Here is a 27,209-nt window from a genome sequence, read left to right on the forward strand (position 1 = left end):
GCATCACTCTCAGGATTAGTTGATTGCATCCACAGTACAAGTAGTGCTACGTTTCTGGATTTAGCGTCAATCCGGTTGCCAAACCGGTGCCAAATACTAATGAGACGATGTCGGAACGCAATCCATGCCATACTAACTTGAAAGTGTTGTACCTTGTACCCATCTCGTGCAAAAAGGGATTTTACCCAATTTACTTCCTAGAGAAACAGTGTTTGGAAATTTCAAATTTCGACCATCTCGAATGTTTGTTTCATACCAGCGTTTTAAGCTAGAAAATGTATTCTTACGAGTCAACAACAGGTATGTGATTTATCAACAACGAGTCTTCAGATGACACCCATCTTTGATTTCACTTACATCATTTTATTTTTTAGTTCTTGTTGTTTTCTTCCATTTAGTTGAGTTACACCCATATAATTCCGTTTCCGCGCAGTGCCCACCCGCTCAAATAACTTATCGATTGGTTTAAATAGTCGCACGTACTACCATCGGAGATGTGTATAATCTTTCTTTACTTTACTTTACGACGACGCCAGCCATTTTAGCTCCTCTTCTACTAACCAACAATACCTAAATATACTTAGTTCAGTAATCCCTTACCATCAATCAGATCAAGATCAACTATACTCAACAGTTTATTTTTTCCGATAATTTCGATTGGTTCCGGGTTGGTTGATTTTTCCGATAACGGGTCTGGTTCCAAATTGTTATACTTTTTTGTTTTCTTTAGGCTTAATTTCCAACTAGTTTTTTTTTCTCTTTTTCCTTAATTCCACTTAAATCACATGTATAGTATGACACATTGTTGCTGTTGCCGGTTTCAGCGAAGTGTTACTTCCAACTGGTTTAAAACACCTATATCAGTTAATAATCTTCTTTTTCTTGTTTTTTTTTTGTTGCAATAGTGCCATTTTGTTGTTGTTGAGAACTTATCATCTCGGTTTCGTATTGGAGCGAAGTGATAAGTTTATGTATTTGTGACACTTAGTTTGCCTTCGAAGACAGTTGGTATTCCTAAATATCGCTTCGTTTCGGTTTTTTGTTTGTTTTCTTGTTAGACTACGATCAATCTATGTATTTACAGAGCGAAGAGTAAGGTGATCTGTGTTTCGCTTCTGCGCTATTTGCTAGAGAACGATATTTTGGTCCATATTGGTTCGCATTAATATGATGGAAAAGTGTGTAAAAGGGAAATTTGACTGGATTGAGTTATTTTTTAAATTTGTTTTTTGATATTTATCGGTGGTTGCTATTGACGGGAAAAAAGAGCTACCATTCATTAGAACTGGTTAGCTTTCTTTGTGTGGCACATTGTCAAACGACTTCTAATTTGACTACGATGTGTGTGTGTGTATTTCTTCACCGATAGGCTAGCGATAAGTTCTGATTCTGGAGGAAGAGAATTGCGTTTAGGTTCTAACTTTTTGGTTAAATCTGTTGTTAGGAGAATCTGAGAGCCGCTCCGGCGGCACCGTTCTATTAGTCTTTTTTTAACAATTGTCATAACGATTTGCATTGATGACGCTTCCAGAGTGTGGAGCATCTTTCACATCGTATACTAACATCTAGGAATTAACTACAATGTATGTATATCAGTTGGTGGTCTATACTAAGCCGCTTAAATCTAGTCGTTAAGAAGTTGACATCAAAAAGAGAGGAGTAACAACGACTGTTGTTGTTGTTGTTTCTGTTTGTTATGTGCTATTATTCAATATATGTGTGTGGGTGTGTTCCAATGGATTAATGTATGTCTCAATGTGCGAGAGAGAATTTGACCGTCACTCTACCTTACACTATCGTGCCATTAGTGGTTGTTTTATTTTCCGTTGTGCTAATCAGTTTAAGTATAGACAGTTTATTTATAATGTCGCCTGCAACATGAACATTTATCATATCTAGTCGATAGAAATTCACTTTTAAAATATTTCATTCTTTTCACAGTACTACTCAGTGGTTTAGGTCGATAGACTACTGTCAGTGTTCACTTTCGTTTAAGAACGGCTGGTTGAATAAGTTTGTATTTTAGTGTGTACAGGGTTCGCTATTCGAAATGTAGAATATAGTGTTTGTAAGGTACGTCTCATCGGGAAGTTCCGTTTTTTTTCTCTTTTATGCAGACAATGAATAGAATATGGAGAACAGACATCCAAACAGAGCGTGAAAATGGAAACTTTTGGGCTAGTTGACTGTAGCCCAGTAAAGTTCAGCCGGAAAATAAGCCGTAATGCTGGTTGGTTCTAGATAGTATTCCGGGATTTTGGTTAGAATCAGTTGTGTCACTGGAGCCGGAAAACTAGAAGCAGATAGAATTCTGGCTGTACTTTACTGGGAAATGACAGGTGCTTTTTAACGTTCTTTTCAAGTGTAATTTTTTGACAACAAATAGAACATATGATCATATTTGTTAGATTCCATTGCAATTTTATTGGGCAAAATATACGCTTGCATAAATTTTCAAATTTTGGAATTTTTCATTAAAAATTACCGTTTGATCAAGTAAACTTTTCGTAGTGTATTGCCAAAAAATTATATTTTCGGGCATCATTTTTGGTTAAATAAGTATGTGAACAATCAGAACGGTGTGTTCGGTGTGATGAGCAGCAAAAGGAGATCCTAGACATAAACAATGACAAATTGGTGAGGTTTGCACACAAATGGCAACCTGAGCACATTTTCCTTCGAAAAATATGTAGGAGCCAATGTTAACGTGACCGGTATCACTTGGAGATTGTTTCTTTACTAATGTTATGTCACATGACGGCGCAGGTGGTTGAATGGCGTGCTACTCACCCCAGTGGGTCTTGGTTAAATCTCAGCCGTGATTGTTGGGATTTTCTGAGTCCATCGGAAGAAAAGTGTGGCCGTTAGTCCCTGTCCATACGTTGATGTGTTTATTTGTTTATTTGTTGTACCGTCACCAACAGACCCCTTGGCCCCAATGGTGGTTACTTAAACTAATTACATTTCAGAATACGAATTATTTTAGTTTTTATCGAATTCCTTGTCAGGTTGAAGTCAAACGCCGTCGCCACACTGTTAAACACACGCTGGAGTCCGGTAACAGCGCCCTGGCGCCCATAGTTAGTTCTCCTGAATGGGACTCGCAGAAGAGAGTTATTGCGCAGAGCTCGAACGCGAGCTTGAAGATCGAGGCGTCCGAGGATTGTAGGGCAATCCACCCTGGCAGACAGTAAGTCCGAGACGAACAGGGCTCGAGAGCAGTCCCTCCGGATGCTTAGAGTATCGAGCTGTATTAACTGACAACGGTTTTCGTAGCTCGGCAGCTGAAATCTGTTTTGCCAAGGAAGATGTCGTAGTGCAAAGCGTATGAACCGGCGTTGGACGGCCTCGATTCTGTCGACACCGTTCTGGTAGTAAGGGTTCCAAACAGCAGAACAATATTCCAGTGTTGAGCGAACCAGCGCACAATAGAGAGATTTTAAACAGTATACGTCCTTAAAGTTTTTCGCTATTCGGAAGATGAACCCAAGCTGTCTTGAAGCCTTATCCACAATGGATGATGTATGTGGTTTGAACGTTAGTGCCGAATCCATGATGACTCCGAGATCCTTGACGTTAGAGTGTCTTGGAATACTCGAGTCGAAGAGATGGTAGTTAAACTGAATCGGATGGCGTTTCCGCGTGAACGTAACGATTGAGCATTTGCTCGGGTTTAAAACCATTCTGTTTAGATCACACCACGTACTAAAGCTGTCCAATTCCCTCTGAAGAAGCTCGGCATCGGTTTTATCCCGTATTTGTTGAAAAATTTTCATGTCGTCGGCAAAAGAAAGGCGGGGTCCTTGTAATTTGATGTTGACGTCATTAAAGTAGAGGAGGAATATCACTGGACCGAGATGGCTTCCTTGTGGGATGCCGGATGTAGCGAAGAATGGTGTAGATAGACAGTCCTTAATGCTGATTTGAAGTTGCCTTCCATCGAGGTAGGAACGAAACCAGCGCAGAAGTTGTCCATGAATACCGAGTTTGTCCAGCTTCGCTATTGCGATATCATGATTGATTTTGTCGAAGGCCGCAGATAGATCCATGTAAATAGCATCGGTTTGCAATCCATCAGCGAATCCATCCATTGCATATGTTGTGAACGAGAGCAGGTTAGTCGTTGTCGATCGTTTAGGCATAAATCCGTGTTGATCGTCTGCAATGTAGTGTTTGCAGTGAAAGAAAAGAGGGTCTAAGACAACCAGCTCGAATAGTTTTGATACTGCACTTAAACACGAGATTCCTCGATAATTGTCAATGTTCGATTTGTTTCCTTTTTTGTGAACTGGAAACATGTGCGCTGCTTTCCAGCAGGAAGGGAATGTTCCAGTATTGAGTGATAGCACAAAGACTCGCCGAAGTGGTTCAAGAAGCCCGCTGATGCACTTTTTGACAAAAATCGAAGGAACGCCATCTGGACCCGGGGAACTAGATGCTTTCAGCTTGGAATTTGCTGCAAGAATGGCAGCATTATCGACACAAATTTGGTTGATGGTTCGTCCTAGAGAAGGAGTTAGATTTGAAGCGGCAGCGACTTGTTGTGGGGAAAGGTTCTCGGCGGAAAAAACGCTTGAAAATTTGTCGGAAAACAATTGGCAAATTTCCTTAGTGTCGGTGCCTAAAACTCCATTTAATGACATACAAGATGGTAACCCGGATTCTTTTCGCTGCTCGTTCACATATTTCCAAAACGACTTGGGCTTGGATTTCAGTTGACGTTCGATGTTTCGCTGATATCTAAAAAAGGCACGTCTGCTTTGCTGTTTGTATTCTCGGTTGAGTTGAAAGTAGTGGTTTCGTAATGCAAGTGTCTTATGCTTCGAGAACTTTTTAAATGCGGCTCGTTTGGCAGTTTTTAATCGTCTAAGCACTGTTGATTGCCAGGGAGGGTGTTGATTTGTGCTGACTGTTCGTTTTGGCACATGACGGTCGATTAGGTAGTTAAGAATATTAGAAAACGTCATCGCTGCTTCGTTCGCGTCATCATTGTTAAGATTTTCGTCCCAGTTTATATCCAACAGCGTGCTAACGATGCTGTCGTAGTCAGCGTTTTTAAAATCGTAGACGATAGAGCTTGAGACGTCTTCAAAACTCACTCCTAGGTTACCAGCGAGTACAAGATGTAGTGGGGGATGATGGCGCACATGCTGAACTAAAGGTGTCGGAGCGGCGCAGCAGTACGGAGCGTAGTCCCGGGCACTTACAAAGCAGAGGTCCAATGTACGTCCGTTCTCGTTGATGATATTATTAATTTGCCGAAGAGTTGCGCTACTGTAGTTGTCCAAGATACAACTGGCATTGTTGATAAGCACAGATTTTTCGATATCCAATCGTAGAAATCCATTACTTGCTGGGCACCAGGTCAAGCCAGGTAAGTTAAAGTCGCCCAGTATAACAATATCATCAGATGGGGCAGCGATCGAGGTGATGAAAGAAACGGAGGAAAGATGTACATCGATCAGGCTGTAATCACGAATTCGGTCAGGTGGAAAATACACGACACACAGGAAGAGATTGCGATCGGCAAGTTTCACTGATATCCACACTTGCTCGGAGCTCTCCCACCGCTCATCGTTGATCACTCGGGCTTTTATACCATGGCGAACGGCGATGTTGATATCTAGAATCCAGATGGTGAAGTTGCCGTTTTGGCATCCATTATAGGTACTTAGTGCGGACAAGGGCCGGCGGAAAATACATGTTTCTGCACAATTTTTGAAGGAACTGTGGTTTCAACAAAATTTCTCAACAACAAAACGGGCAGATATCTGGCCGCCATAAAATTCATTATAAATTTCAACTACAGCGAAGACCCGTTTTTATCAGCCCCTTGGTGAATTTTGGGCTGATAAAATGGGGACATTGATAAAATCGGGACATATATTTTTCTTTCTTTTTAAGAAACCGAAGCTCTTAAAATATTATTTTTTTATTTTTTTTATTTCGATTATAGAGGTTTTAACCTTAAGGTCATTCGCCTCTTCGGGTTAGGCAAAGTCTCTTAAGAAAAATTTCTAACCCTATGTGCGGGGTCAATCGATTTACCAACTACGCTACGCCCACCCCCTAAAATATTCTTTTTGAGACCCCTCATAAACTTTCCTGATTATTTATCTTAAACTTCCCGGGGGTCCGACGGTGAAAAACTTAAAAAAAATAAAACCTTTTTTTTTGCATGTTTCGGATCTCAAAGATAAGAAAAATAAGTTCAAAAAAGAATTTACTCGAATTCAACTTGGTTTGTCTGCTAGAGCCCATCAAACTACCAACTATCAATTTTCGTGTGAAGCTGATAAAATCGGGTCGAAAAACTGATAAAATCGGGGGTAGATAAAATCGGGGCTGATAAAATCGGGTGCTGATAAAATCGGGCCTTTACTGTATAACATTGTGTTTGTTAGATAGGATAGGAATGACCACAATCTAACTTCAATAAGTTAATGAACTCATCCGCGGAATACCGATCCCTCATCCCCATTATTTGCAAACTTGGTTTAACCGCCATCGATAAAACAGCATCATTTTTTTTCATTCAGTATTTTTGGATGACATTTTGAACCGTGGTTACCTTCCATGAACACAAGAGTCATTTTAAACGCATACTTTAGTATTATAATTAGTAGCTCAAACTAAAAAATGTAGTAATAATTCGATCAAATGCTTATGAAAAAGGGTGTTTACTTACATTAAAATGCCTCTTGAAATTTATTTGCGTCTAATTTACTTCAATGCATTACGTTGATTTCTTAATTCATATTGTAATGCTTCAGAAAATTCAATCAGGTCTGAAAGGGTCCAAGCAGAGTAGAAGATGCTAAAACCAGCCAGTAGATGACCTTCATGAGAGCTCAAATAGAAGAATTTGGAGGATTTTACATTTGAAGGTTTGTACATTGACGGTCCTAAATGTGATGAAGACCTGAATCGTTTTGCCACATCTGCAGTTCGCTTGCCAAACACAGATTTATTGGGAATCGTGTTCTGTTTGTCACTATAGTTCAGTTTCTTCCGAACTTTGTATACAAGTAGTTCAAAACATATCATTGTTTTTGCTCAAAATAAATTGAAAGTTTAATTAAAATGTTTGAGCGACGCTTGAATTGGTTCAATGCCTGCCGCTAGTATCCGCTTGGTTGTTTGATGACCTTTCAACATAATGAGAATCACTGTGCGATTTCGATTCATAAATAAGAGGCATTGGAATATTGATACAACAATGACAATATAAACTTTGAGCTACAAACGGTTTTTAATTCAAATTTCTTTCATTTTTAGTAACGCACTGAAGAGATACAAATAATCAAGTTACACAGGCATTATTGTGAATGAATAACTAACCTCCAAAAATTACGGGGCCCCATATCCAGTATGACCAATCGTAAAGACGGAACTAGCAACAGTTTCTTGGTCACCACCACAGCCTAAAGGGACTCATCGTCTCCCAATAGAAGACATTTGGGGAATAAATTAAAATTTAGCATAAATAACACAAAATGCTTGAAATAAAAAAAAATACCAACGGGGCGGGAATAGCGTAGTTGAGAAATAGATTGCCTTGTGTACAGCTCACCTGGGTTCGATTCCCAACTCCGCACATAGGGTTAGAAATTTTCCCAAGGAGATTTTAATAATCCGAAAAAAGAAGCGAATAAGCCTAAGGTTAGAACCTCTTTAAACAAAACAAAAAATACTTTGAATTATGCTTGAAATCACAATATCACCCACAACTTCTACAAAACAATATGTAAAATGCAACATAAACGAGTTGGATAATGTCTTTCTTATTATTTGAATTGAATCGCACAACGAAAGACAGCGTCATATATCGAATAGAAACGCCGAAAAAGGCTAACCTATCCCTACCGCTCCTTTACGAATGGAATAAAATATGATTTTTTGAAAACTTTTGAAACCAACGTTCGCAGATTCGATCAAAGCACGCGTTGCGCGTCGGACGCAAGAAATTTTCACTCCCGTCAATTTTTGCCTTTCTCATATATTTTTCTTCAAAATAGTTAAAAATTTTGAATGTCGGTGCTGTTTCCGGTTTTTGTTTTAGTGAGTACTTCCCACATTAATAAGTTAAAGTGCATCGATGGCTCTAATGCTGTTTTCGGTTTTAGAATCGAGTCGCCCTAGGTTCGCTCTAATGTTTACAATATTCATGCAAAAGTGACAGTTCCGAGCGAACCTAGAGCAACTCTGATCTGAAAACGAAATCAGCATAAGAAAGTTCAGTCAGGCAAAAGTTTCCTTCTGAAGTGTCCGCTGGTTTCAAGAGTCCGCAACATTTTGCTGCATTTTCCGAAGCATTGGTGGTTGGATCATTTCCGACACATTCCCGTTAGTGAAATACTAAGTACAATACGCTGGATTGCTGGTCCAGAGTTAACGGAACAATTTTAAGCGTTAAGCTGTGGCTTCTACGTGCTGGTGGAAAGGACAAATGGCATTTGTGAAGTGCACACCGAATTTCTCTGACGCCCCACAGATCGCTCGTGCCAGTAGTATTCGGGGCATAAGTGTTGCCTTCAGCAGGTTCAAGATCGTATGCGGCGCCCATAGTTCACCGTATTATCCAACACCGATTTCGGTAGCTGATACGCCAGCGTAGAACGGTAAGTTTTGTATATATATTAAATATGGCCGGATTTTCAAATTTTCTACCCAAAACCCAAACCGAACGAGTCTCATTTTGATTTAAAGAAAAACTCAAACCCTCCGGTGTTGATCGTTTGAAGATTACCAATTGTTGGCCTCGGCATTTATTCCAACCCGCAAGGCCTTATAAACTGATGGTGTCAGTTACCAAAAAAAGTTTTCAGCTGCCTTGGAAACAATTTTGTTGATTGCCTCAAAACAAGAAAAACAAACAGAGAAAAAATTTCTATCGTCGCACACTATGACCATTCTGCTTATGTAGATTTTGTAAATAGGGGAAGATGGGGTAAAACGCACCCCCTAAGGAAATATGCTCATAACTAAGCTATAGAACATCAATTGGGAGAATTTTACTAATGATATCGTTTAGCCAACATTTTCCTCTGTAATCAAAATCATAACGCTTTCAAAATATTCAAAAACATGAAAATAATTCAATTCTTAAAAATCAATAAAAATCACCTTTTGAAAAATAAGCGGGGCAAAATGCACCACAACAACGGGACATAATGCTCGGCGAACAAGCAAGTAGTTTTGTTTTCTGACGAGATTTCACAAAAGCGTGCCATTAAATAGCCTTAGGTTATGCAATTGGTAGGTTTTCAAAACGATTTTTCTGCTTTCGATTAAAAATCAGAAAAAACAGAGAAGAGGGCATTTTGCCTCCGATTGAGCTGAGATATAAATTTAGCAAAAAGTGAATTATTTTGTAGATTTTTCATATCTAGTGCGACAGAATAATGAACAGCGGTATGAATAGAACTGGAATGCTCAAATATAATAGTAAAACAGTATTTATAAGAGCGGAAAATCCTTGTTGTACGAGCCACAATAATTACATGAGAAGAGCACGTTATTGTTTTTTATTTATTTCTCGAGCTGCTATTTATGTACGGTTATCAAACTTTGACAAAGTATGTTTACTATGGCTGACTTCCGACTGGTGTTACCGTTTTCTAGAAATTTTCAGCTGTTTTCGATATAAGCAAGGGGTGCATTTTGCCCCGAGGGTGCGTTTTACCCCATCTTCCCCTACTTGCTTATTCAGACGAGCAGGACGACTTCCGGTGAAAATTTCAACGTGTCGACATGTTGGTTCTCACCGAGTGCTAGATAATTCGCTTTTTTCACCTTGATTGGGCGAATTACTCGTGCTGTGGTGGACCAATTTGGTGGCGCTGCGAGTTTATCGTCGGTTAGTCACAAAAAGTAAAGTCCATCGGACTATAAACGAAAATTAACTGGCAATATAGCTTTATATGCTGTGCCATTTTGGGCTTTGTTTCACAAACAAGCCAAACAGAAGCTAAGAAGAAGAAGAAGACGAGCAGGACTGACCGAACTACAGTAGACTGTTCCAGCACGCCTTCATTCAGCGGGGGAACGAAGCCATACCGACGGAAAAAAATCCGTTCATAAATTCATGAACAAAAGATCATGATTTCGTGAACTGAACGATTTACTAAAATCGTGACCAAATTCCTGAAATTGTGAATAATAAACCTCGTATTCATGAAACAATTTTGTTTCTAAAAAACTAGTTCACCCCGAATATATACATGGCGTTACATTCGAATGTTTGGTTGGGTTACTGTTGTTGTTCCCTAGACATGTTTAATTTTTGTTATGATTCATGTTCATAATTTGGGAATACACAGCCGACAGTCAAACGATGTTCATGATTTCAGGAGTATATTCGCGATTTTTGTGATTTCTCATCACGTTACCGTGCTATTTTATTCATGAGTTTACTATCGAATTTTTCTATAAGACGGAGGATTTACGTTCATGATTTCATGATCATAGTCGCGCATTTCGTAATTTCTATTCACGTTGTCGTCATATTTTAGTCATGATTTTCGTGATTTCTATTTACGTTGTCGTGATATTTTAGTCACGAGTAGAGATTTATGATTATTTATGTTCTTGATTTCAGGATCTTAGTTACGATTTTTGACATTTTTGTCACGAATAGTGTGGTTTATGTTCATGATTTCAAGATCTTAGTCACGATTTGCGTAATTTCTGTTCACTTTATCCTGATATTTTATTATAAAGCTTACTTTTCAATTTGACAAGTGGCGTAATGTGACTCATGTTCAAGATATCAACAGTTTTGTGAACTATATCAACAACTCTAAAATATAGTTAACTATAAAACTATAAAACAGCGGGAAAGTGGTACAAAGCAAAAGGCGCCAATGTCGGTACTGAAATACCGGCGCGGCGGCGGGGAGCCAAACGATATTATCTCACTTATCATTAGTGTGAAGCATATATATGCCATTTTACTACGCAGCGAGTACATGTCGTCATGGTACGGGTTGTAAAGAGGTGTTTTTAGCGAATAGATGTTTGTCGGCTCTAATCTAGGAATCTGACGTCGGATTTTTTTACTAGAAGTTTCAGGTCATGAGCTATTTATAGCAGCGGAGAAAAGAATTGAACAAAACAAAATGTAGTGCAGCACAACATCACCGTCGAGATTTCGTGTGATGGATGGATGGGTGGGGGGAATGTAAGGGTGGAGAAGAAAGGGAATCTTTTGTGAGATTCGTAAGCAGCAATTTGATACGAAACCAAATACTAACAAAGGCTCGTTGTGTGTGTGTGTGTGTTATCGATTTTTTTTTCGTGAGCGTTGCGTTCATCTCGAACTAGTTCACGAATCCATGAATAATATTTCATAATTTTGTGAACTATTTGACGAATTGTCAGACGTATGCTAGGGATCATGATCCAATTCACGAATACATGAATATTTTATGATTTCGTGAACTATTTCACAATCAACGGTAAGTCGTGATCATTATGTTAGGTATCATGAACCAGTTCACGAATACATGAACAATATTTCATGATTTTGCGAACTATTTTACGAGCATGAATGGATAATGGACCGTGACTATATATTAGGAATCATGAATTAGTTCACGAATACATGATCAATATTTGATGATTTTGTGAACTATTTCTCGAGCATGAATGGTAAGTTGTGGCTATTATACTAGGATCCATGAACCAGTTCACGAATACATGAAAAATATTTCATAACTTTGTGAACTATTTCACGAGCACGGATATTGGATCGTGACTAATATATTAGGCATGAATTAGTTCACGAGGATTGAAAGGATTCATGAACAAAATTCCGAGTTTCGCGAACTAGTTCATGAGATAATATCCATAATGTTTTGATTTTGTGTACTAATGTTTCTAAATCTATGAACAACATCATGAGTTAACCATTGGTTTTATGAATAATATTCATAAAGTTGTGAACTAGTTCACGTACAGAAAATCGATTCAATAGTGACTTGGTGGAAAGTGTGACTGAAGTTCACAAAACAAAAACAAATGTTTCCACTAATAAAAGCGTTATGCGGGCGTTGCTGAAGGGAAATTAAACATAATTATAAAGCACATGATTTTTGTTCATGGTCCTATTTCGTAATTTTATAAACGATTATAAACTTCACATTGGGGTAATTTTGTGGCGCTGAATTCATATTTGATGCGAAGTTTTCCTTTTTTCGCCGCAATATTTTAGCAATTGGGGTGGTTCGAAAATTCAACATTTACGAATATAAAGTGCACTATATTTGAAAATTCATTTTCAAAAAATTTGGTGTAGTCAATTTTTATCAGAATGCACATTTGACATTCCGTAAAGTTCTATTGAGTTCTATTAAATTTTCTTCTATTAATAATACTATAGTCTGTATATTCATTAGGATTGTAGTATAGAAGACTATAACAATAATAAAACAGTAGTATAGTACTCTTGCCTGTCTCTAGTACATCTTGTTACCATAATCAATTGTTGGCGTGCAAACATCGATAACGCGTACGGAAACGGTTGCTTGGAATCGGGACTCACACGTATGTCTGGTATAAATATAACGAAGTTTTCGTTTCATTTTTGTACTCTTGTGGTCATCAGAATTACTGATATTTTCAGGATTTCTATCTTAAATTAATACCTAGCTCTTTACAAAAGAGGTTTACACTTTTCTGGTAAGCTTTTGATTTAAAAATTAAAATTTCATCTTCGTATCACTAAATGCGTTAGACATTATGTTTTATGTTTCTTTGCAGAGAGCTAGCCAGGACAAGATGTAGAGCGAGTAAAGGCTCTATAACCTAGGCTCATTAGCCAGGACAGGGCTAAATACTTCTGTCCCATCCCATGCCAGGAACTTAGGACCAAACGAGTGACATTAACCCTCTTAGCCAAGTCACTCCCAACGATTTATCAAATCCCCACCAAATTGAAACGATCAGTACGGTTGTCCATGTTTCTGCCTTATTCAAGGTTTGAAATTGTTCGTTGATTATATTCTTAATTAAATGAATAATTTAATTGCCGTATAATTTTGAAACATCCTCACTTTGTACGCTGCACAGTTGGGCTGGCCGCTTTAATGATAGTGTCACATATCATATTACCACAAACATCAATATTGACAAGAAAAATTGTAGGCGAACGTCTGCAATTTTCCAGGATCCCTACATGTACTGGCTGTGTATGTGTAGACTAGACTAGACTAGACTAGAAACTTTTGAAACCAACGTTCGCAATATTAAGGTGGTCCGATATTTTAATTCGACCCATGGATATAACACAATCAGTATCGCAATCCTCATTCACACGTGGAATAAGGGAATTATACGATGTACATCTTTTCGGATAACGAGCCGTACAATTCACCGGTTCTACAATTAGGATGACTTTACCGATTCAATAAAATTTGTGATCTATAATTTCTAAGGTCCCAGTATCGTTGCTTTAGTCACTGACCCCGGTTTATTCTCTTTCAATAATAAATATTTTTGGTGCATCAATGAATAACATTCTGATATAATCCTTTTCAAAATACTGTTTAAATTTTTTAGTATTCCAATTGGTATTCAGATAGAATCCTTCTTAGCAATCCGATTTACCGATCTTTGCTTATGGTAGAATTCCGATTAATTCCCTCTCGGGATTCTGATGACATTCATCTCAAGATTCTTATGGGATCCTCATGGGAGGATGAATGTGTTTCCATTAGGATTCTTGAAAGGACTTTTTTAACCTTGAGTGGGGATTTTATTAGAAATATGAGCTAGATTCCCACAGAATTTAGTCTATATTAAGTGACCGGAATCAGTTCCAGAATGGATGATAGGCTATGCAAAGAGGGCCCCGGCAGTTCTTTTCGTACGGATGGCTGGGATTTCATCATTGACTTAGCTCTTTGGCAAACATGAGTTGAACTGTTTACGAAGACTACTCGTATAATGGCCATCTGGCCGTTCGATGCATCATTGGTCAACAAAACCATGCGGCAATAACGGGCGAGAACGTACGAGCAGAAAGTTATTTGTTTAAGGCATACACGCAAAGAGCGTATTACACTGTGGAGTTATGTTTAATAGACATTCTCATCCTTCATTCCTCTTGAAAGTAACTCAACAGTGTTGCCAATATGTTGGATTACTGTATCGATTTTGTTGGCTATTTGAGACTAAGAGAAACGAAAGCAATGAAATTGAAAGATGAATAGGTATTCTAGAGCGAATCAGTTATAAACTTAGAACGGAAAACTAGGACTATGCAGGTTCATATGGACATGATCGAAAGGAAAGAATTCTTTGCCTTCTGCTAAGTAGGAGTTGAGCGTTGCACCCAAGTCTACCGCATGGTCTATGGAAGAACATAACTCATCATCATGTTTTACCGCCAACGCCATACTAACATATGTTGGATTAACATCTACTCGTTTTGATTAGATTAAAAATTAATTCTATATGAACCAATTTCACGAATTCTCAAATTCGATTAGATTTCGTTTTATAGAAGAATCAAATTTACATTTGATGTAGTTTTAGAAATATTTTTGGGTCTGATTTGAGATTGTTTCGACAGCCAGGGACAGGCTTGTTATTTACTCACTCAATGTGCACAAAGAGCGAAATACACCGATGAAAAATGAGCAGCACAAAAACACTGCAATGTACAGAACGATCGCACAAAGAGAAACTTGAAAACGAAAAAGAGAAAGATCTGTGCACCAAGAGCTGCACAATTTCGCGCAAAGAGTCACCTTGAAGATCCTTCTTTTTGTGCCTCCCCTCACTGGCAAGCAGGTAGGAAGGCGAATAAAACTACAATTCAGCTAAAGATTGATGGAAAAATTGGATTTTTAAAATGTTTTTTGGTTGCCTTCTCTGCTTCCGTGCGCATGGGACCAAGATTCACACTAAAGAGCCTCTTTATTTCTACTCTTTGAGGTGTGCAGCCATGGAGTAGAATGTACGTATGGGAGCAACACATATCGGAGTGAAGAGGTTTATTGTGAAAGAGTAGAGCGGTGGTTCGCATGAAAAGTGCAAAGAGTATTTTTTATCTTTCTCCTTATTTGCTCTGCATTACATCTATGGCCAGGAACAGAGATGGCGGATCCTGTCCTAAATGGAACTATGGTCTTCACTCAACCAAACGAAATGCTAACAACGGCTTTTCGTAGTGCTTCGATACGCTACACATCGAACCCACGAGAGAAAAATTCTTAATTAGCGTAGTTTTAAAAAATCGTAGAGACAATCCATCAGTTTCGAGGGAAAATTAACACAAACAACCAGAAGTGCGGATAATACTTAAAACGCACACTTTATAGTTCACATAAAGTTCTTAGTAAACTTTCAAGCTGCTTCAGTTTTAATGGAACTTGAAAACTGCTTAAGCCGCAATTAGAACAGAAAACGTATTGCAAAATTACTTAAAATGCGAAGCTTATGCAGCTCCCTGTGTAGTACAGAAATGGTCGATGCCTTTCCATCACAGCAATCGTACATTTGGTTGGGGAGTAACGATCCCTGTGTTGCTCACTTATTTACCAGCAACAGGAAAGGTCCTATTTGACTGTCAGAGCGTGCTGGGTGATCTTCCAGATTCGGGATATTCACACTAAGGGAGCAGAAATATTGACAATAAACTAATTATTGATCAATATATTGGTCGTGTAAGGACATTTTGAAAGTATTGATTCTGTAGAATTCAAATGGGATTGACGTATTGAAGCAATCTTGACAATATTTTTATTGACAATGTTCGTGTAGGGTCCGCTTTATACGAACTTTTGGTTGCTTGGAAACTGTCATTGCACTGGGACTCTCTTAGCTCACGAAAGTTCATACCGTACAGAGATCACGCACAAGCACGCGAAGGATCGAGAAGTCATTACGAAAGCGCCAGCCTAAGTGCCTACTGACGAATTTCGCGCCAACTCGAACAAATGTTGGCAGCACCCTTTCAGATTTTAGTGAAACTTTCTGTACATGAGAACTTTGTCACAAAAAGTCACTTTGCATACTTTGTTTTTCCAAAAATGATCTAGACTGTCTTTTGAAAAGGGCCAAACTTGTTTTTACCGATTTTTTTCAAATGGCTATAGTCTAAAAATGACAAATCCTACAAAAAATGTTGTAGGAGTGATTTTCACAAAATTAGTCAAATTTTTGAATAAAAATATTGAAAAAATTCTTCATTGACTCCTGCACTGAAAAAAATAATCGATTTTAAAAATTTAAAGCCGATTTACAAAAAAAAACATTTTTGATTTGGATGAAATTTTGTTGCAAGAATTATGTTCCCTACCTAGGAAAAAAGTTATTTGAAAAAAACTTTTTCTTGTCCAAACTGATTTTTTTTTCAGCGTATTTTTATCGAAAACTAAACCAATGAAAGTCATAATCATCTTAGAATAATTTTCCCAGCTGCTAGTTGCCTGATATATGCAAAAAGTATCAGTAACGAATTTGGTATGTATTCATAACAAACTTGAATGAAGACTGGAAGATTGGAAGATCGGAAGACTGGAAGACTTGAAGACTGCAGTTCGTTTGTACCTCTCTAAACTGATAAATTTTATGAAACAATTGACAAACTTTTCCAAAATTTATTTTATGTCTGATGGAACAGCAGCACAATAGAAAAATTAGCAAAACTTCGCAAGATTGTGTAGATTCCAGACAAAGTATGAGTTAAGCGCAGAATGACATTTTGTTGCAGCATCCCATGGAAAAGGACCCTATGATGCTATTTGTGCCACTCTCAAGCGAATGGCAAAAAGAACCAATCTTGCTCGCGACTCTGGAAATACCATAACAAGTCCCCGAGAGTTATATAACTGGGCAGTTGTTTTGATAAAAATTTCACAAAATTAATTTTCTGCTACATATTCACTGAACGGTACAACAAAATGTCAGAATAACTCCAAGAGCTGTATAATAACGCCAAAACAATATCTGGAACTCAAAAATTCGACAGTTTTGTGCCTATTCCTGGGGGCAAATAGAGACGATAAGGTATTCTAATTAAGAAGATGAACCAAAAATATTTTCCTTGTATAGAAATAATACAAAATAGCATGCATGAAGATAGTATTAGGACAAATACAATATATAAAAATAAATAAATAATTATGTAAAATTCAATACATAATGTTGTGGTGGTTATTCTTTCTCTGATTCTTCCTCAGCACTAAACAAGAAAATAAAAAAGTAATAATAGAATATTTGTTTAACTACATAAACTCTTTTCAATGGAATTCTTGATTAAGGGGTTACATACCTTTTAGTGATGACAATGTCAAGAAAGTTTGAATTTACGTAAAGCAATAAAGCAATGATTTCATTACATCAAACTTATAATATTTTAGCAGTACATTTTTCAGTAAAATAAACAAGCATAAGTTTAGTAAAATAAATTGATAATTGGCGTAGTTATGGCTTTTTCCCCGAAACCCTTTTTTATTTAAGAGGTTTGCGGTGATCACGATTGGAGATCATCTAAAATCCCAAAACTCAAAAAATTTCATTAGTATATGAGTATTCCTCGTACCTTAACGATTAATTGAATCATTTTTTCCTGCATTAGAGAACGTTTTTAGTAAAAGATCGCTGTTTTAAGCTCTAAAAATGGTACTAAAAAATCATATCCATGACACAAAAATTTATGAATAAAAAAGAAATCGTTAAAGCATGAGAAAAATTAATTACGATCAATTGCAAAAAAGTTAAGCAAATTGATTGAGTAATTTTTCGGCAATCGTGATCACGGAAAAACCATTTTTAGTAAAACGACATTTCGAGATAATCGAGTTTAAAATTTCAAATTACCACTGCTCTTGGTAGACGAAGCGCGCTTGGAAGCGCTGTAACTTTTGATCTATTTCTCGGATCTTAATAAAAATTTAGGAAAACATTCTCAAGGAGTTGTACTTTCAGATAAAGTAAAAAATCGATTTTATGAAAAATGAAAAAGTAGTTAACCCCTTAATAAAAATATGCTTCTCACAAACTGAGTTTTATTGGATTCTGAGTTGATTATGACTTTCATTGGTTTAGTTTTCGATAAAACTACACTGAAGAAAAAAATTCAGTTTGGACAAGGAAAAATTTTTTTCAAATGACTTTTTTCTTAAAAGTACCCTACTTGAATTTTTGATGGTAGGTAGGGAACATAATAATCTTGGAACAAAATTTCATCCAAATCAAAAATGGTTTTTTTTTGTAAATCGACTTTAAATTTTAAAAATCGATTTTTTTCAGTGTAGGAGTCAATGAAGGATTTTTTCAATATTTTTTTTCGAAAATTTGAATAATTTTGTGAAAACCACTCCTACAACATTTTTTGTAGGATTTGTCATTTTTAGACTATAACCATTTGAAAAAAATTGGTAAAAAAGTTTGGCCCTTTTCAAAAGACAGTCTAGATCGTTTTTGGAAAAACAAAATATGCAAAGTGGCTTTTTGTGACAAAATCTTCATGTACAGAAAGTTTGATTAGAATCCGAGAGGGTGCTGCCAACTCTGAATACAATTTGGCGCGAAATTCGTCTACTACGAGATGAATTATTCTCAATTGAAGTAACATAATTTATTCCCAACAGCACACGATATTCCGCAGAAACATATCACTGGATCTTAAACAGTGTAACTACGACTTACAGTTCCTAAAGAAGGCTCTCGACCAGAGGTAAAACTGCCATCATAACCAAACAATAACCTGAAAAGTCCTACATAGCAAGTGGTATCTCCCTATTAGTGCCGTCTTCGACTGTGCGCTCCTCGCGAACGTGAGCAGACGTAAGAGCGATGGTCTCTCTGCCGTCAACCGGATAGTTTGTGTGAATTGTGGCACGGTGTGGCTGCTGCGGCACAAAAAGTGCCGAAGATCGAAGCAGTGTGAAGCAGAAGAAACGGGTGGCCCGCGTTAGTGTGCTATCAGCACATTCGAACCATCTAGCGCTCAGAAGAGAGCGATCGAACATGATTGCATCGGCGACGATGGAGGACCATCAGAGGGACCCGCCTTCGTCACATCGGTATTCGTGCGTTGACAACGGCATGGAGTGCCGGCGACGGCAAGTGTCAGGCTGAAAAGTGAGATAGGATCAAATAGTAACAGTTTACGTAAGGGAATGGGCACAATGCACTAGATGTTAACATGAGTATATTTTGAACGCTTATTGGCTGCCCGAGTATCTTATTGACATGAAATGCGGTTTAGCGGGGCGAAAAGACGAAAGGGATAGGGTTGCCACCCGTCCGGGATTGACCAGCAGACGCTGCAGTGTCGTTCACTCTTCTCTTCCGCTGTGGCGGAAAGCAATGCTCGGCTTATTCACTACAGCGAGAGTGGCTGGTGCTCTTGGGTTCTTTGCGGTTAACCGGGAAATTGAAATTCTACACCCATCTAAACCAACAAAACTGTTTACTAACGCGAAAAATTAGTGTTCACAAAGCCTAATGTGAACGGAACTGAACAGTGGTACGCATTATGCTTTGCCAATACAAAACAGCGGTGAATGTGAGTCAATTTGGTAATTTTCCAACCAACCAACCCTAGCGAGTTACTGACGGAATCAAAAGGTTTATACTTGTTTTTTAGATAATAATACGCGATTAAATTTTTCTAAAATGTCGATAAATCGTTCTGATTAATATATCTGTCTGATTTGAGCCTATACCCATGTTTTTGCATCCTGGGTCAGTAAAAATCTCCGGGTGAAAGGCGTACTAGAGGTGGCAACCCTCGGGGAATAGATCTCGTTCACACAGTGAGTTGCGCATGGTTCTTTCCCAGTCTGTTGTGTTTATTTTAACTTCGTCGATAATTTGGTTGGTTTTCAATCAGGCCAATATGTACAGTGAGAAAGGAACGTAATAAACAACTGCTGTGACTTGCGGAAGAGCTAACTAAAACGTTAGCGAGGGCTCCATGCCAAGAAAACAGAAAATAAGGAAGAGCCAGAAGTAACGTTAAGAGACCAAGTACCGAAACAAACAGAGAGGAGCAAAATATATTGCTCCGAACCGTATGAGCCACACTAAAACGTGACATCTGTTCTAGAGCGATACATGTCATGTGGTGATGACATAGGAAGGTTCTTCTCGGAGCACGTTCCTACGATATGGTCAATTATACCGTAAGACGAAGTTACGCGGAATAACACCGGAGCAGCACAAGTCTCCCACGAAGAACTAACGGGGCATTTTGAAAGGTTTGAAGGTAAAGAAAGTTTCTGGATCGGATTGAATCTCCAACGTCACTTTGAGAGTATCAATCCAGGCATTCCCAGACATGCTCAGGATGGGGCTCCAAAAATTTCTAGCTGCGGGTCATTTCCCTGGCACATATTTGATACGGAAGCTTGTACTACTGTCATAAACAGGAAATTCTTCTTCGATGCTGGTTGCATACTCTGGGAATTTTTGGAGAGTATTGTACTCAACAGGATTATCCACTTCAAAATTTGCGGAGAGCGATCACGGCTTGTATAAACAATTTCAAATTCCGAAAAGCGAAGTCTATACATCATTCGGACAATGAAGGAAAGAGCCGAGACGGCGCTCAAGTAGAAGAGAAGCAAGAATCGCTGTTATTCTTTGTTTATGATAGACGTCAAGCACCTGTCAAATAGCGCGAGCTGAGAAGCAATTGATGAACCACTGCACACAACTATTGTCTCAGCTGTCTGTGTAGAATGTTGAGTTATTTGCAGAACCCGGTTCTGGTCTACAAAACAAATACCAGTCACGGGTCGCCGGGGCACCAGCAAACCGGACGCCCTGCTTCGCCAGAATCGCCGAACTGGCCTCGACACCTGGTTGGTTCGCTCGGTTTTGGGGAACTTCTCTCGCCGGGGATTTCTCCGTCGGAGTAGGCTAGGTCCATCGTCGGGAACTAGACCGAGTAGTTCGTGAACATGTCGGGAAGGTAAGTGGTTCTAGTGGGAGTTGCGTCGTTGAATGGAACACGGGTGCCAAGTCGCGGTGCTGAATGGCACAAGGGAGCCGAAAGTCTCGGTAAATTAGACAATTTGAAGTTTGCCGCCCAAACTATCTTCTTAGGGGAGGAGTACTAAGTCTCGACCTACAGTTAGGTTTCCAACTGTCATGCAAAAACTGCTAGCACAGACTAACGATGTAACACTCAAAAACAAAACTTCGTCCGCTTTAACGGTCATTTCAAATATATTTGTAGTTGAGACTGTGGCCACATTTGAAATTATGGCGCCACTGGCATATGAACAAGCATATGGGGGATAGACCACTAGTGAAAAATTGTTCCCAAACCTGAGAGGTAACTAGTGTTCTGGGAAAATTGTCGGATCTATGTTTTTTTAGGGAATCTTCTCATAGTGTTATGTCTGTTAGTCTGTGCTGCTAGTCTATGCGGATGACCAAGAACTGGTGATGTGTCGAGGAGTGGTGCTGTAATCCTACTGAAGGAATTAATTTCCAGGTAGTTGAATTAGGGTGGGTACTATGCACATAAAAACCCCTCCCCGAAGTAATGCCGTAAGGTAGTGCCGGGGAAGGATTAGGTTTTTGGCAAGAGCAGTAGTTTTTAGGGGATGGACTGACAGCCCAAACGGAAATCGAACTAAAAATTAGCAGTCAAAGAATAATAATTTTTAACGTTGAAGGTATGATAATCGCAATAATTTCTCCGAGTTTGGATGTCTGTTTCCTCTATTTTTCTCATTGGCAATGTAAATAGGACGATAGTCACCTACTCGAAATCAATCCTAAACGACTCGCTGGCCTACTGAATAGACCCCGACAAATGCTAGCGAGCACTCGAGGGCTTCTACGTAAATTCGGATTTTCGTTTGATTTGAAACTCTTTCAGCGGTTTGTGTGTGTATGTGTTGTGTTTCGCATTCGGATCTCCGATAAATCATTTTCTAATCAGTGTCGAGTCTTGATAGAAAGTGATATGTTTTGTTTAAAATAGAGTTAAATGCTCTTGTAGATGGCACTTCTTTTCGAATACGGGATATGGATACGAGTGTTGTGACCGTGTTAATCATGGTGGAGTAGTCACAGTTGTTTTCACAGTTTCAAACCAAAACACAGAATCTATTAATTTCATTTTTTCTATAATTAGTCCATCTAAGACAGTATACCGAACAAGTAGTGATGGAACAGAAAGCGTTCGAACTCTAAGCTTAACAGTTTATCAAAATAAAATTTGTAAACTGAGTAATTTCGAAATTATTTGACAATATTTTGACGTTTGACGAGTGTTTGAATCAATAAAATACACAAAAACAAACCAGTGTGAGGCTTGTCGAATGAGCAGAATCAATTTATTTTAACCATAGAGTTCTTTACACAGTAAACTTCACTTTTTACGACAGTTCACAAGTACTGTTTACATTAGTTATCCTAATAGAGATCGAGATTAAAGACGCTGCATCCCACTGGATAAAGACTCGCCATCTCTATCTTTTTCTTATCATCTATCTGTAAGTGTCATTCCAATCGAGCACGAGACCTGTCAAAAGCAATCAATCCGAAGAAAATCGCTTCGAGTCCTTCAGGAGCGAGGGCCATTGACAGATCTCGTGCTCGATTGGAATGACACTGACAGATAAATGGTAAACAAACGATAGACTAGTCGAGTTTTTATCCAGAGGGATTCAGCGTCGTTAATCGAGATATGCGAAGGCCATGTCAAACCAGAGAAACTGACAAACTATTGATCCAACCGAGCAAATCGAGCTTTGTTTGGGAGCACTGCTTATTTTTCACAATGGAATGAAAGGTTCCTAGTCTGACTGTTTTATTCTTCGCATATCTTGCCCGGAGAGAACAATTCTTGACATCCTAGTTAAATTTTAATTAGAATCGGCTGTGTCACTGGAGCCGAAATACTAATTAAAACCAGCAAGAATTCCGGCTCATTTTCGGCTGAACTCTACTGGGATACAATCGAGGCGTAACAGCCAACTGTCAAAATTCGCTTTGAGGAGAAATTTCGGACAAACCGCTACAACTGAATACAGCTCACAGCAGTTTACGAAAGAGAAAACTTTTCTCTAATGTTTATTACCAACAGCGGTCACTGCCAAGCAACAGTTTGTAGGGGAATTGTGGGAAAAACCGACACCCCACAACTTTTCCTAGAAATCAAATTTTTATTCATTTCATAATGATACAATATTATTAGTACGTTTATTTAGAAGAAAAATTGGATTTACGTTAGTGCGCCGAATGTCTGGATGTAAAATTTCGTTGGTAGATTTTAAGGTTTTAACCGAACAAAAGCTTTTCAAATCACCCCATTTTTCAGTACCTGTTATTATCGGCCTGTCCTATGATCAACTAGGTGCATTGAAGAAGAGTTTGAAAAATTCAATATTTTTAATTGCTTTTATAAAAAAATGTGCGCTGTTGGGGTAAAACCGACACCCTATGGTTAGGGTAAAACCGACACACTGTTAAGATGGTTGTGTATAGTTGCGATTCATTTCAAAATACTGGGGATCTTTGTGACACTTCAATTAACCTATTAAAACACTATAGTATTAGCAGAAATACACAGAAATACTTTTATTGTGTTTATTTCTTGTAAGTCTCTTTAAAAATCAAAAATTGGAATTTTTGGTTATCTGATTCTAACGAAGCTTTTGCTATTTCTGCAAAAAGGTCATCAAACCAAATTTCTAGTGTTCTCTTGGTTTGTCATAGACGAATTTTATCACAATGAGACAATGATATTATGTATACTTCAATAGATCGTTGATGATCAGAGTCCGAAAAATCAAATCTGAAAAAGATAGTTTTACTAAGAAGTGTGTGTGTGTGTGTGTGTGTGTGTGTCTTATAAGTGAATGAATCCAATTAGCAGAACGTAGAACGCTTGAAAATCTTCTCTTATTAAATAAAATGACACTGGAGGTTGCAATGATGTGCGCAAGGATTATTTGGAAATACTCATATCAATAAATAATCCTATAGCATAAAATACTCTTATTTATAGTACTACGCTTTCGAACTTTCTTCCCCTCACTACATGATGAAGCAATAAAAAGCACATATTTGCATCATACATACTCACACTTTATTAATCACGCATATATCTCATTTTTAATAAAGATAAAGATTTTAATAAAGTGGAGAGAAAATAAATTAAAGGGGGTGTCGATCTTACCCCTATGGGGTGTCGGTTTTACCCGCAGTGCTTACAAAAAGTAACTTTGTTTTCCATGTTTTACAACCAATATTTTTTAATGAAATTAATTTTTTGAAGCGCTGAAAAAATTAAGTCTTGTTAAGAATTTTCTGAAGAAGAATTCTGCATAAAAATTATAATTTTATTGGTTTTGTGGCAACTTAGAAAAAGTGTTAAGCTTAAGGTGTCGGTTTTAACCATAATTCCCCTACAGAATTTCTCCTCAAGGTGAATTTTGACAGTTGGTTTATACTCCCTAATCATAAAATTGTCGAGATTAAGTTTACATGACCTTAGAAAATTTTTTGTCAACAATTCGGTTCCCTTGAAACAAATTCGAGTTCCTGTTAACAGTACTATCGGACTGTCAAATATGTTGAGTTAATAGGTTTGTTCCAGTACCAGGAGAAACTGGAAGTACTCCGGAGAAAATCCTTCCTGTATTCTTCTCTTTTTTCTTCAGGTAGCAAATAGGAGTAAAAAGAGCAAGTATTTTTTGCTTCTTTTTACTCCGGATTGACTTCCGTGTACTGCAACAAACCTAATTTGTGACGTTTTCAACCTAAACCGGCTGCAATAGAACTCAATTACGAAAAAGTAAAATGTATACTGGAAGATCACGAATTACACTCCAATATATACCGCAATCTAATCCGACAGAATATTGTTTGTGTACAGTCGAAATAACGACGCTGAATCCCTCTGGATAAAAACTCGTCATCTCTATCTTATTCTTATCATTTATCAGTAAGCTTCATTCCAATCGAGCACGAGACCTGTCAATGGTTCTCGTTCCAGAAGGATTCGAAGCGATTTTCTTCGGATTGAGGACTTTTGACAGGTCTCGTGTTCGACTGGAGTGACACTTACTGATAAATGATAAGAATAAGATAGAGATGGCGAGTCTTTATCCAGAGGTATTCAGCGTCTTTAAGTCGAAATTCAAACGAGTTTCAGCTAGACACCAACAGGTGGTGCCGTCAGAAATTTTGTCTGCTTCTAAAAAATAATTTCAATAGAATAAGAACAATTCGGCAGCCTGAAAACTAACAAAGACATGAATTAGAGCACACACGAGACGACGGCCAAAAAGGCAACGCACCCGTCCGAAACGCTTCCCCCCGCATCACCCTTGTTTGGCAACCGAACGCTACGCTGAACCTACCGCCCACCACCCGCACCCCTCATTCTCAAACGCTTTCCGCCGGCGGTGGAGGCAGTGTCCGTTCGCAGCACTTGCAGATCAACGAGCTCATCCGTTCCGTCAAACAGGTCCAGTAGCTAACCAGCACCGATGTGTGCTTGGAGGAAATCGATTCCGACTCGGCGTACGGGGCCCGTTGAGACCCTGCACCACCACCACCACTACCACCGTTTTCCTCCTGCGATGACTGTCTTCGGTTCCGATGGTGCTGCTGCTGCTGCTGCTGATGATGATGACTACCCCCGGAACTGCTGCTGGTCGGTAACAGTTGATTCGATTGATTCGAAGGTGGTGGCGTTGGAGAATCCGTTTGCAGTGAACTTGATGCAAGCAGGATACCCTGCAACGATGGCTCGTACGGGTGTTGTCAAATGGTCTCGCTGATACTGCCTGCACTTTTAGTGGTGTCATCAAGCGGCGGGGGACGAATTCCGCCTCCGGAACTGATGGTCGTATCGTTCGCTTCCTCGTTGAGAGATTTATTCAACGAAAAGGTCAGACTTTTGTGGCTCCCACCGCAACTGGAGCCTCCTCCACCGGCAGTGCTACCACTCAAACTTCGACAGCAGTTCCGCGATATCGGAACATCCAAGCTATACGCCCGATTCCGAGCCGTATTAATCGAGCTAATAACTTCGCTGTTCCGATGTTGCATCAGAATCGGCGAAATCGACTTTGGTTGATTCAGTATCACTCCTCCGGGGTAGCAATAGTCCCCGACGCACTCCCCACTGACATCGCAAATAGCAATCGGTCCTCCTACGTCAACAGTCTTCGATTTCTCCAAAATACGATTCTTCCTCTGAGCGCAACCACCTTTGCCCGATCCGTCGGACTGAGATTCGTTGCCGTCCTCTCCACTGCTGTTCGCCAGCAGCTGCAGTTTCTTAGATTCTTTCGAGTCAAAACTAAAGCTCAACCTACCAGTCAGTTGTTTCAGTCTTGATATGATTGATTTCGACGTCGTCCCATTGGAACCATTTACTCCTCCATTCCCGGTCTTCCCCATCGATCCACTCGTACCATCCTGCCTAGTCTCTCTCTCGTTGTTGTTATTGTTGCTAGCATTCCGAATCTTCTCCAGCTTCTGCTGTTGACTCCAGTTCATTTTCTTCCCAACATTTTTGTTATTGTTGCTACTATTATTGTTATTGTTCAAATTTGTGTACAGCTTGCTTGAAGCGACAGCCGCCATCGTCGACGGAACGCTAATGTTCATGTTCTCACAGTCCTGAACCGCTCGCAGCTGATGTAGCGCAGCCGCCGCCTGCTGATACTGGTGATGATGATGATGATGGTGATGTAAATGCGCATGTTGACTAGATTGGTATGGCCCCAGTCCCACCTGCTGTTGCTGCTGCTGTTGCAGTTGCGGCCCCGCCTGCTGCTGCGGCGGCTGCTGCTGTTCGCTGGTACTATTCAGACTGGTACTCTTGTCCGACGACGAGTACATCCCGGTGGAGTCATGCTCCAGACTGCGGTGCTGCCGCTGGTGATAGTACACACTGTTATCCGACGCCACTGTCTGTATCTGGATGCCGTCGGACATTCGACGGTTATTACTATACTGATCTAAGCTAATGGCGCGATTTGAACCAAAATACGTTCGATTAGTATGCTGAATGTTGCCGTGGGAGCCACGAATCCGCGTACCTGTCGTGTAGTACTCGCCGATCATTGACGGCCGCTTCTCGCGGCTCCCTTTGCGGGAGTTCGGATGCGACTGCTTGCGGTTGCTGCTTTCGGTGTCCACCTTGAACTTGGACGTTTTCTCTGCGACCTGGAAAGGGGGCGAAACGGTTATCGTAGTTATCGGGGCGAAGCCTT

General features: G+C 39.1%; 1 protein-coding gene across 6 annotated transcripts in view; it reads right to left on the reverse strand.

Annotated features, from left to right (window-relative positions):
* Nucleotides 1-5,733: 5,733 nt before the first annotated feature.
* Nucleotides 5,734-27,209, reverse strand: part of LOC131685527 (high affinity cGMP-specific 3',5'-cyclic phosphodiesterase 9A) — a 580,386-nt gene continuing 558,910 nt past the window's right edge. For all 6 annotated transcript variants that reach the window (XM_058969320.1, XM_058969322.1, XM_058969321.1 and 3 more), the window contains one exon: nucleotides 5,734-27,162. In XM_058969320.1, the coding sequence (XP_058825303.1) occupies nucleotides 25,750-27,162 (1,413 nt within the window). In that variant the 3' untranslated portion in view covers nucleotides 5,734-25,749. The remainder of the gene's footprint in view (nucleotides 27,163-27,209) is intronic.

The sequence above is a fragment of the Topomyia yanbarensis genome, chromosome 2 (assembly GCF_030247195.1).
Source record: "Topomyia yanbarensis strain Yona2022 chromosome 2, ASM3024719v1, whole genome shotgun sequence".
NCBI lineage: Eukaryota > Metazoa > Arthropoda > Insecta > Diptera > Culicidae > Topomyia > Topomyia yanbarensis.